This window comes from Hyposmocoma kahamanoa, unplaced genomic scaffold (genome assembly GCF_003589595.1).
Source record: "Hyposmocoma kahamanoa isolate Upper Pololo Valley unplaced genomic scaffold, ASM358959v1 102, whole genome shotgun sequence".
Classification (NCBI taxonomy): domain Eukaryota; kingdom Metazoa; phylum Arthropoda; class Insecta; order Lepidoptera; family Cosmopterigidae; genus Hyposmocoma; species Hyposmocoma kahamanoa.
Genome location: NW_020653337.1, coordinates 8,650,668 through 8,663,302, shown reverse-complemented (window position 1 = coordinate 8,663,302; position 12,635 = coordinate 8,650,668). Strand labels below are relative to the sequence as shown.

Sequence of the window (12,635 nt, the reverse complement as noted above, 5' to 3'; positions counted from 1 at the left end):
CATTACATAGTTCACATAGCGTTATCTCTTTCCTATCTTTAGTAAGGAATAGACAATATTGGGAAATCATTCGTTCTTTCAATCACTTTTGCAATAATACATTACTTGGTTGACAGGTTCGTCATGGTACGAATATGAGTAATATTTTAATAAATTTACTTTAAGCTTACATTGAAATATGATTGTTTTTGGAAAGGTGTAGGTTTGAAATTGTTGTTGAAAATTTGTTTTTGGTAGGCCTCCAGAAACATTTATTGCATGAATTGGTAAAATAAAGGTATTACCTACATGTAATTAGATCCACAATTATTACCCAAATCAGGCGTACAATATCTTTAAATTACAGTTGAATTAAAATTTATTACACCTCTTGTGTCAACAAATTAAAATTATAATTAAGTTTTATAGACAATTCTTAAATATTTGATATCTTTATATAAAAATCGTTAAGATTGAAAAAAAAACTGTCATTTAACCATTTTTTGAAACTAGCTTTAAATTTATCACCATTTAAACATTTTATTTCAATTTGAAGTCTATTATAAATTCTGATCGCTGTTACATAGGTGCTGCGGTCAAAGATCGTGCTTTTTATTCTAGGGAGGACAATACGGTCCTTATTTCTAATGTTAACTGAGTGTACATTACATATTGTAGTAAAAAAGACACATTTCCAAAATATGAACGTTTTCCAATGTTGAAGGGTAAGATTGCTGGTGAAGTTACAGGCACAAGGGACTTGTCAACTTATGTCTCAGGGTAACGGGCGCAGTGGCAATGCTCCTCAGATTTTTGTGATTTAAAGCTGTGCGTAACACTGCTGCTGTTATGCACAGGCGTGCCGCTTACTACCAGGCGCACGACTTGTTCTTCCCGCCACTTGGCATCATAAAAAAACATAGTTAAAGACAGTTTTTAACTAACAGATTTTTCTAAGCAATTGTTTAAATTTCATAATTTGAATAATCACACTCGTTCATCTTGTAAAAGCTGTTATGTCTAACCAAATTTTCCAGAAACTTAATACTATTTAAACGTGTATTCATTGATTCCTTCTGTATCACTGTTCATGTTTGACATTAAATATTTGCTAATGTACCATTGTAGAGGGTTGTTTGTCAAATATAATATTACAAACATCATAGGCAACAACATTTTACAGAACAAATTAAATTCACCAAAAATAAAGTTTAAAGTTTTAATTGTACTATCTGACACTCATTAAATCAGTGTTTGGTAGTAAGGTGGTTAGTTCAAATGTTTAAGCGTCCTCACGACAGCCCCCACCCCCGCTCCTGCGTTTTGCATTGGACTGGTATTAAAGCAAGAGCTTTTGCAATCGCACAGAATTATCACCCTTTAGAGCGATCTATTGAAATATTCTTATTTTTGTGCGAAATGTTTGAATTATTAGAAGCCACGGAACAAAAGTTCTTGTTCTGATTTTACAAATAACCCACTATATAGAATAACGAAAGTATTGGGGAACCTGATGTTAATGTTAATGCTCAATCGATTTTCCAAGTTAATGATAATTTAAGTAAATGGCATATACACATTGTAGATAACAAATTGTAGAGCTCGTTTAACACATACCAGTACAAAATACGTAACAAGTTAAGCACCCCTCTGAGACAATTTTGTTTACATGTGAATACTTTGGTCTATTTAGATTAATATCCATTTGGGTAAATCGATCGAAAGGTAGACATTACTTCAGTATTCAACTAATAATCCTGTAAAACCAGGAATGAATGACCAAAATAATGAATGAAATGTTCTTTATTGCAATTTAAAATTAGGATAACGGTAATGCAAAAAGTTTAATGTGTTTATCCACAAAAACTCGTAAACCGAGATTTTAATGCCAAATTGTAGCTTATCGTCTGATCTACGATTTACAAAAATACACTAACTGATTTCAGACCTACAAATATTACAAAAATGGTAAAAACGTTGACATAAATTAATTAACTAAACGACGAAAAAATCATAACTCGCTATTTTCTCAAAATTATGATCGTGTTGGTTGACACGTTGTTGATTATTAGCGATTTTACTTTTTTTTTATTGTAGTGTTGCATTTTATGACGCGATGGCAGAATATCAGCGAGGGCTACGTAATTAGCATATTCTTCAGATGCCTTGGACCTTTTTAACATGCTTTTTGTTGTTTATTTGTTTTAAGTATATACTTTCTTTTTAACTTTTTTTCTTCTTTCTTTTATTGTAGTTTTTTCTTTGTATTTATGAAGGATTTATGTAATTTCTTTAAATGTTTCTAATTTATTTGGCACGCACATGTCAAATAACGTCGACTTATTTTTATTTTATTTTATAATGTGTTTAATTTTTTTTAATAACCTGTTGTGTCCCACTGCTCGGCAAAGGTCTCTGTATTTCATTTTACAAAATAATTATAATTTCACTTTACCGATGAAGAGTAAAGTGTTTAAACAGTGTACAGATACACGCACATGACTACATAGGGCGCACTATAAGTTTCCGGAACTGGCCACTTACATAAACAATATTTAAAAAGTAATTACAACATTTGAAAATGGAACTCTTTGGCTGTAGAACACAGTTTGTTTCATCTGACTGTCACTTCTTTTTACATAGTGGCGACATTTTAGAAATTGGTTGTTTACATCACCATAGATTAGACTCGTGAAAATTTTCGTAGTATGATTTTCTACGACTTTAAGTGTAATTGAACAGCTCAGCGGATCTTCGCCCGGCCTCAAACTGCTTTTGGCGATGAAGCACCAAGCAAGACGACTATTTATGGTTCGTTTGCAGAATTCAAACGCGGTCGTGTGAATCTCAGTGACGAATTTCGTGATGGGCGGGCGCTGCTGTGAACGCAACAAAAACATCGATGCTGTGCGCCGTATGATCAAAACAGACAGGCATGTGACACACCATTACATTCGGGCATCCTTAGGCACAGACATGAGTTAAATACCATGTGGTGCAATGCCATGCTTACCAGATTCAACGAAGGGGCGTCAAATTCGGTGTGAGACGTAGTAATAGGTGATGAAATATGGATTTATAGTTACGATCTCAAAAAAACAGCAATTGAGCGTATGGGTCTTTCGAGATAAGCCGAAACCAACCAAAGTGGTGCGCGTGGAAAGTACCTCTAAGCGGATGATTGCTTCTTTTTTTAATAAAACTGGACACGTGGCTACTGTTGCTTTGAAGAATCGTTGTACCGTGAATAATATAATTATAATAATCATTTATTTCCAATCACAATGGTATTGATCTTATAATAGATACATACAGAAGTTGAAATGACAACGTGTTTGACCATTGTGAGAGAGCGGAATCTGTACTAGGATACCCTGTATTACAGTATTCCGACCCCCCACTCTCAAACTCGATCTAGAAATATGTGACAAAGGTGCAGTTAATAACTATTAACACTTCATAACAAAAATAATAAAAAGAAAAGAAAAGATAACAAAAGGAAATGAAACTATTTTTCCCGATTTAAATCACGTATATTTGTTTTTTTGAAACAAACCGAACCGGTTTGTTTGAAAAAACAAATATACGCGATTTAAATCCGGAAAAATAGTTTCATTTCCTATATGTAACAATCGCGAAAACCTAACAACTCGAAAGATAACAAAAGTTAGAAAACTAAATCAGTACAATACGTATTTGCACGTACATGGAACACAATTTGTGTGTGGCTGTGTGTATTTGAGTGTGGCTGTGTGTGTTTGAGTGTGGGTGTGCGTGTTTTGTGTGTGTGTGTGTTTGAGTGTGGGTGTGCGTGTTTTGTGTGTGTGTGTGAGTGGGTGTGTGCGTGCGTACGTGCGTGCGTGCGTGCGTGCGTGCGTCCGTGCGTGCATGCGTGCGTGCGTGCGTGCGTGCGTGCGTGCGTGTTTGTGTGAATGGTGATTGGTACACGACCATTTGTTTGCCGGAAGCTATTGACAAACTCCGTAAAAATAACCGTAAACGCCGTATCATCTTGCACCACGATAATGCCAGTTCTCACACGGCCAGACAGACTAATGAATTTTTGAAGGTGGACAACGTTGACCTTATGAGCCATCCCGCGTACAGAGTCCCGACCTGGCACCTTGTGACTTTTATTTATTTCCAAAAATTAAGAACCAGTTGCGCAGTCAACAATTTTCATCACCTGAAAAGGCTGTCGAAGAGTATGAAAAATATGTTTCAGAATTGCCAGGGAGGAGTTGCCACTCCTATAAATGTTTTCAAAATTGGTTCATTCGTATGAAAAAGTGCATTAACGCTAACGGAGAATATTTCGAGAAACAATGAATTCATTTCTGACCTTTTATAGTATTTTTTTCTTATTCATTCCGGAAACTTATAGTGCGCCTCACGTATAATAAGTGCATTAGGTTCAACTAATAGTTTACATGTCTTGGTTAACAATGCACTATAACGTAACAAGTTATTGAACTGAAAACTTTCAGGTAAACTCGACGCGAACAGACCACACAACGTAACGTCTTTCGAACTTGGACCCTCCAAAACGTGAGTAAGTATTTATCTACTTAATTTTAACCATGTTCAAGTTTCCTGAAAATGTTTCTTTTATAATGGGACCCTTCCTATTAATTCTTCGTACCTTAAGTTTACGGCCTTATTTGCCTTTGTTTTCTCTATATCACCAACGAGCGGTCGCCCGCGACTTCATGCTATTTTAGTCTACATATTTATTCCCTCTGAACTCCTATAATAAATGAAGTTTTGCCGCAATCGCGACGCTGTGCTAGCGCAGATATAAAACTTCTATGTCATATACAGGTCATCAAACTTAGCAGTCGGAAACAAACTTAAACAAAACACAACTGCTCTTTTATGAATAATACCAAAATGAAAATCTTTACAGTGTGTAATAATTAAATCTTCTTTTTCTTATGTAATGATGGCATACACTACGTCTTCTTCTTTAATATCCTTATTGCAAAACACAGAAAAATAAGTACAAAGATGTGTCTACCTCCCAAACTAAGAACCCCCTATACTAGGTCTTACGTCCATCAATTGTGTTGCCTAAAAATAACAACAACTTAGTCTATTACAATAAGCTTATAAAATATGATTGGTAGAATACAAAGAGAGGTGGTTTACATTTTATTTTGGTAAATTCATAAATTTCTCACATAATCCAGTAGAGTTCTAATTTTCATAAATCGATGGATTGTGTGAAAGTTGACATGGATAAGAAAGATGTGAGTATGGAAATGACGGCTGATAGGGGAGAGTGGAAGAAAAATACATGTTGTGCCGGTCCCACGTAGCGTGACATAAGGATATCAAGAAGAAGAAGTTGTACTTTTTATAAACAACAAAAAACAGCCAACTTCAGTACCAACAAAGAACAAAAACATAAAAAGAAAATTTTCAAAAAAAGTCTAAAAGCATGGAGAGTAGATAGTCACAACTGTGTGTTTTTAGATTTATAACCAATATTGCAAAGGTAGCTGATTAAAAAGTTTTAATAAAACGAAAATAAAAATGTTTACTTAATTTATCGTCAATTCGAAACTGCTTTGTTTTGCGTTGAGCTTTGACGCGAGTTTGCCGGAGGTACAAGATGTGCTGAACAGCGGTCCTTTAAGTTTCCATTTTTTTAAATTTCGAATTTTGAAAAACAAATGGCCGAGCTGTGTCGTAAACGTATCCATAAATTTTACTGCATGTCACCATAGACAACAATGTACATAAACCAGCTATAACTTAATACGAAACTCGATGAGCAGATAAACGTCAAAACGGTCAACATAGCGTGCCGGTACTATAATCACCAGCACAAAAGAAACGGAGGCATGGTTGGAGTAAACAATATACAGTACACTCATATCTTAGAATAATAACGCATAGAATGATAGTTTCATATCAAAGGAACTGTCACAAGTGAGGCAAAAATCAAATTCATGTAGACTAGTTTTAGTAGTAGGTTAATTTTCGGTTTTAGTGAATATTTATATAAAAATACAAGTTGAAACGCGTTACTCCCTTGTGGAATGTGATGTCAGTATCTATTTTATGTCTGTCTGGCGTATTTTTACACTCATTTGCCGCACATTTATAGCTAGAATTCTTGAGCTGTTCGCGGTGCAAGTTGACATTGAGCGCTGAAGGCTCGTGTAGGCCCTTTGGGCGCGCTTCAATTTACCTCACTTAGCGTGTACGAACTAGGTTTCTATGCGTTATTATTCTAAGACTCATATAATGTTTGCCATCGCAATGAAAGGATTTGCAAATCGGCGTAAGATACTCGCTGATTGTTTCCCAAGATGCGCCAGACATATAGAAAAAGAATCGCGCGGGAAGGCTCCTTTTGTGCAGTCCATGACCTAATATCTAATTAATTTTTCTTTTTAATAAACAAGGTTAAGACAACCAACCATTCATACAACTACAGTACCGGCGCGCTGTGATGGCCGTTTTAATAGATTACATTAGTGAGATCAAATCTCAATTCGTTATCGAAAAAAAATGTAATCAAATGCGAGTCGAATCTATAAGTTTTTAAAATTACAACTAGTATTGCAAGGGGTAGCTGATTAAAAGGTTTTAATAAAACTAAAATAAAAATGTTTACTTAATATATCGTCAATTCGAAACTGCATTGTTTTGCATTGAGCTTAGACGCGAGTTTGCCGGAGATAGAAGTTATGCTGGACAGCGATCCTATAAGTGGCGATCATATTAGATTTCATTTTTATAAATTTCGAAAAACAAATGTCGAGTTGAGTTATAAAATCATACATCCTTAAATTTTACTGCACGTCACCATTGACAACAATATACATCAACTAGTTCCTTCAACTTGATGAACGGACAAACGTCAAAATGGCCATCATAGCGTACTTAAGTACCTACATAAAAAATTTGATTATACAATTCAAATGCAATATGTAGTGCTAAAGTGTTGACACAATTAAAGGTTGTAACAGTCAAACACAACTAGTTATTTACAAACACGGCTACACAACACACAGGGAAATTGCTTTAAATATTATAGATGGAATATTTTGCTTCAATGAGACATTATTTTATTTTGATAAGGGAGTAATACTGCATTCAAAGACTTTTAAAGCTAGAAGCTAGGGAAAATACATGTCCACCTTGGCAGTTCCCTGCTTTCCAGGGTAAAGTTATTTTATTTCTGGGTTCTGAGTGAGAAAGTGGTAAAAAGGGCAAGGAGAAAGTGGACATTGAGACAGAAAATTTAGGTGTACGGTACTACTGTCTCGGAAGAAGCAGATTTTTCCTTTTTTTTATAACATCAAGTGACGGGACGAACAAGTCGTGCGCATGATCGTAAGCCACACGCCTGTCCATAACAGTTGCAGTGCTACTCAAAGCTTTAAATTACAAAGATCTTAGGGGCACTACCACTGCGCCCGTCAACCTGAGACATAAGTTGATTAGTCCCATGTGCCTGTAATTTCACCAGCACCTTTACCGTTCAAAACCGGAATACAGTCATGCTGATATTACTCCTTGGCGGCAGAAATAGGTAAGGTGGCAGTACTACCCTGGACGAACTCTTTCGCAGGAAGCTCTACTGCTACTAAATTTAAAAGTTTAAAATTAAAAGATTAGAGATCATAGTAACTCGGGGAGTCGACGTTATGGAATTACTATTACCCCTGACTGTTTACTGACTAATTCAAGAAACACCTTAAAATTATACAATTTAGTAAAAGAAAAAGGAACTAACTTGAAACTGCCAATGTATACGGTATATTTAGATGCCTTACTTTTTGCAACTCACGTCTTATAAAGAGGGACTATTGGCAAAACTTTCTATTTATTTTAAATTTCTTATTAAGGATGTTAATTTCGATGCATTACTTTAAGAATAGGTAAAAGCCAGTGCGTGAATATGAAGGAAATGTGATGTGAAATCAGCCCGCAAAATTTGTATGTACAATACATCTTTTGCATTTCAATAACTTTGTGCTTTAAGATACGAGTTTGATAAAGTAAAGCGACTATTTGCAATTAATTTATCAATTGTTCTAAATGTCAAAGTAAGTAAGTTCCCTGCTCGTAATTTTTCTTATCTTGTTATGATGAATATTCTACTTACTCCCAAACTTACGAGATAAATAAATGTAGGCCATACAAATATTTCTCTCGACCCGGGAATCGAACCCAGAACCTCTGCGTGCCAGACCAGCATGACAGATACCTAACCGTTCCGCCACCAAGGCAGTTAATAAATTACAATTCATTTTCTAAATCTAAATGTAAAATTTCATGATGTTCCTTTGATTTCAGTAACGATGTTATTAAAAGGAATTATTTCTTATAATTGACCTTTTCGATCAGCCGTTTAAAAAAACAGCATGTTTTTTTTTACGTTTATTTTTTCGGTTCGATTGCCAGATGAAGCAAGCAACTTTTAAATTTAAATGCAGTATTATTTACTTTTAAAAATAAAATAATGTCTGCATGAAGTTAAATATACTATATGTAAAGTACTTTATGTTCGTGTTGCATAGCCGTGGAACACCATGTGCATAGCATTACGTACATTTTGAAAAACAATGATAAATTTACATATAGGAAGAAAAATATTAATTGAAATAGACAACGTTAACAACACGTGTGTTGTAATATTACTTCTACAACTATATCATTACCGTCATTATGATCCTGAGACGTTTTATACGTCACACTGCTGGGCATGGGATTCCTCTCAGACGAGGGTTTATACCATAGTCCGCCACACTGGCCCAATGCGGGTTGGGGACTTCACACGTTTACAATTATTGCACTATAAAAGACATTACATGGTGTTGCCACAGTTACAACTCACGTAAAACAAATCTTGTACGGTGTTTGGTAACGAGATATTGATGCACCAAATATCCACAAACTCACTGCACTTGTTATAAAGTCTGTATAGTCTGGGAAGTCCGTATTCTATATATTGATATTAAAAACATCATTTGTTTTGTTTTTTTTTTTGACATGCTAGTCACAAATATTCACCATTATAAATTATGTGACACTATAAACTTTACAATAACGCACTGCATTACACATACAAGTACAAGGGATATAAAATATAAATAAATGTTCCAGAGAACCTATATGTTCATTTCAAACAAAATAATTATATCAACTTGAGTATTTTTCTTGGAAATCCAATATGTACGAACACAGGAATGTTTAGTCCCGAGTAATAGAAGAGTCATTCAGTTTGATGGCAGCTTTTACCTCGAGCAGAACACTAAAACGTCGGTGTATTTTCATTTACACGTTTACACCTTGTATAGCCGGGTATAATTGTACCACTACCTTTTACTATAAAGCGACTAAATTTTTTGTCCTCAGTCTATTTCGGATTCACATCAACCACTGGCAAATTTATCACATACATATATATAACATAAGACATTCAAGATTTATGATGACATTTTAAAATAAATCTCGAAAAGCTAAAGGAAAAATCTGATTGATAGTTCACTTTTGCAACAATGAAATATATCAAACTCTTGAAGTAATAAAGCCACATCGGCAAAATTATGACGTTTCAGGAGAGAGGTTTAAAGATTCTACGAACTACATTACACAGTGACGTTTTTATGGTTACATAATAACATTTCATGTTGTTCCTACTATTTTTATCACTTTCTTGTGACAAAAGCGCTTTTCATCATCATCATATCGTCGGCATTTTGTAGAAAAGGCAAAAGCGACATTTGGAAGAAAAATTCAGATTTTGGTTTTAAGGACTGTTTTCAAATATTTACGTCCTGTTTTAAAATTTCATTTGGGTTTTAATTAAGTTTAAGTTTTCAAATTGAATTTCAAACAGGACGTAAATATTTTAAAATAGAAGTGAAAAACTAAAATATGCTCCTCTCTAAACTTTTTATAAATGACGCTTACACCTTTTCTACAAAACACCGACGCGACATGTGACTTTATTATACCAAGGGTTCGATGTCAGAGTTTCTCTACTGTTCAGGAGCTCTTGAAAACTTGTTATAGCCTTTTTTTCGTGTTACAGAAGCCAAATTGTAAAGGTTGAGAGGACTCAATGTCTTAACAAGTTGTTGGAGGCGGTGCCTCCCGTGCGTGAGTTGAAACAATACCTAGCAGTGGCGCTATGTGGTGAGTGTATTCAATTATTAATTCAAACCTATTCCGCTCACATGTATCAACAACGTGGTTTAAGCATTGCTCTTGTTGCTGTCCATTACATTTCCGGACACAATTCGAGCAACCCTAAATTTTATGTACCGTGACCTTGATATAATAAAGCCACAAGTCAAAAATGCTTTTTTTATGTTTAACTCTCTCTCCTGATAAGTTATAATTTTGCACATGAGGCCTATTACACCAAAGGTGCGTTTATTCTTAAAGGGTTAGAATACAAAATCATTGATATCGTCGAAGAAAAAGTTTCCCCGGTTTTATAAATTCGTGTTTTCAACAATAATTTATGAAATTGACGTTTAGCATTATATCAGAGGGCCTACCATATCCTCTTAAAACAATATTACTTTAACCTTACATTGACTTTTCGTACCATAACGCGCTTATAGTAAGCTTATTGTAATGTTAAAACTAAGATGTTTTATTGGCAGCTTTGTGACTATTCTTTCCCCCCAAAATTTCACATTAGTTTTTTGATCCATTAAACATTATTTAAACTTAGAACATTTAGTTGCCTCTGTGGCCGAACGGTTACCATGCCTGACACGCAGAGGTCCCAGGTTCGATCCCCGGGCCGGGAGAAATATTTATATGGCCTACATTTATTTCTCTCGTGAGTTTGGGTGTAATTTGTGGTGGTCTATGTGTCTAGGTTGTCCATGGTACCTACGACACAGGGTTTCCCTAGTTCAGGGCTATGTTGAGAGTGTGCGTTATTATTATTATTATTTAATACTGAAAATATAAGGAACTCGAATTGTGTGTCCGGAAGTGTATTTTTCTCACTTTGAATCTGTTACGTACCGACTACAATTACAAACGTTTGGTTGCTCATCTTATTTCTGTGTCAATGACAAATTAATGAAAAAATTATTTTGTATACTACGTTGCGGTCTCCATTCGATTAAATCGCATTTTTTAAATGTAGGCAACCGCAACACTGTTTATAAGTAAACGGTATCTACAATGGTAAAGGTTTTTTTCTCAAAACAAAATTCGCGACAGTTAGCCACAACATAATGTAGTCATTAGTCTGTTCGTTTCCTCTGTTGTGCAACGTTTTCAAAATAATACTAATTTGTTAATGTAAAATTGTTTTTCGTTGTTACCGGCAACAACAAAACGGGCTCTGTTATGTTAATAGAAGTCAAATAGATCAAAGACAAGTTATTAAATTGAATTCTTCGTGGTAAAAAATGCTTCTTTGTAATCTTAAAAATATGAGTTGTTTTTATGAAAGAATAATTTATATGAAAATTGTACCTTATCGTAGAATTAAATAGAATGAAAACTTTCCATTTGCAAAATTTTTAAGATAAGTTATCTTGATTATTTTAGAACATTTCAACGCCATATTAAAATAAATATTTTTTTAACTTTAAAAAACAAATTATTTTGAACCCTGTGTTTCAAACTATCTAAAGAGCTCTTGTGGTCATAAAAGAAACGGGCGCGCGCGCGCTGTCTCGCTGCGCCAGTGTTTATGGCGTGAAGTCAAGTGTCCATACTACCAAAGTCACCCGACTTGATGCGATTTCAAATAACGATTTTTATATATTGATCCTGCTTATACGGTTTGAGATAAAAAACTAAAGCTTCATAAATCTCTCACAAGTGGCGTTTACGGCGATAAGAGCAATACAAAAGACCTGTAACAAACACTTAGAGATATTCGTGAGCTCAGTTGGTAGAGCGATGACCCTAATTTGGCATACAGATTGGTTCAATCTTTGTATTAATAATTACAACAAACTAAACAAAATGCTTTTTCTTTTCAATCATAACGTAGCATAATGTAACTCACGTCTATTATCGTGGTCTTTTTATTATTTATTTTTTAATTTTACTTTCTCAGGTATAACAATATGGGCTACAGCATGGTTTGTTTTCCAAGACGATGTACTACCTGGCAAAAGTTTATTCAGCATGTCAGCAGTTGTGATTGTAGGATATATCTTCGGGCATACCCTAGAGAGGTATACCACTGTCAATGCTGTCGTAGGAATGACGCTGATTGGAGCATTGTATAGAAACTTAGGCCCACCTAGCTTCCTAGATAATAAAGTAGCTGATGCAATAGACTACCACTTAAGGTAAGTAAGAACATTCTGTGAAACTATTTTTAAGGGGCTACGTTAAATCGATAGCCGCATGTAAGCTGGATTTAGAAAATTGCTCTGAATTTTTCAGTGAAACTCGTTTCGAGCTAGCGTCGCAATGCCAAAAATATTAATTTTAATCTGCGAATTTTATGTTTCCGTTGAAACGAATGACCGAACACATCAAATTTGGAATGCATTGATGAAATTGCGGGTTACCGAACTGCTGTATATCGCCGTTATTTCCATTGTTTCACTAGTTCTATGATCCTGTAGGTAAAAATTATCGCGCTCTTCTTCATAACCGCGCCTGACGTCACCAGCATGCCATTGCTTTGTAATATTTTGTTAATA

General features: G+C 34.8%; 1 protein-coding gene across 1 annotated transcript in view; it reads left to right on the top strand.

The window, feature by feature from the left end:
- LOC113233294 (sodium/hydrogen exchanger 9B2-like) overlaps positions 1 to 12,635 on the top strand; it is a 68,879-nt gene that overhangs the window by 12,879 nt on the left and 43,365 nt on the right. The window contains exons 2-5 of the mRNA XM_026468367.1: positions 4,467 to 4,527; positions 10,034 to 10,137; positions 12,038 to 12,275; positions 12,373 to 12,380. Of these exons, the coding sequence (XP_026324152.1) occupies positions 4,467 to 4,527; positions 10,034 to 10,137; positions 12,038 to 12,275; positions 12,373 to 12,380 (411 nt within the window). The remainder of the gene's footprint in view (positions 1 to 4,466; positions 4,528 to 10,033; positions 10,138 to 12,037; positions 12,276 to 12,372; positions 12,381 to 12,635) is intronic.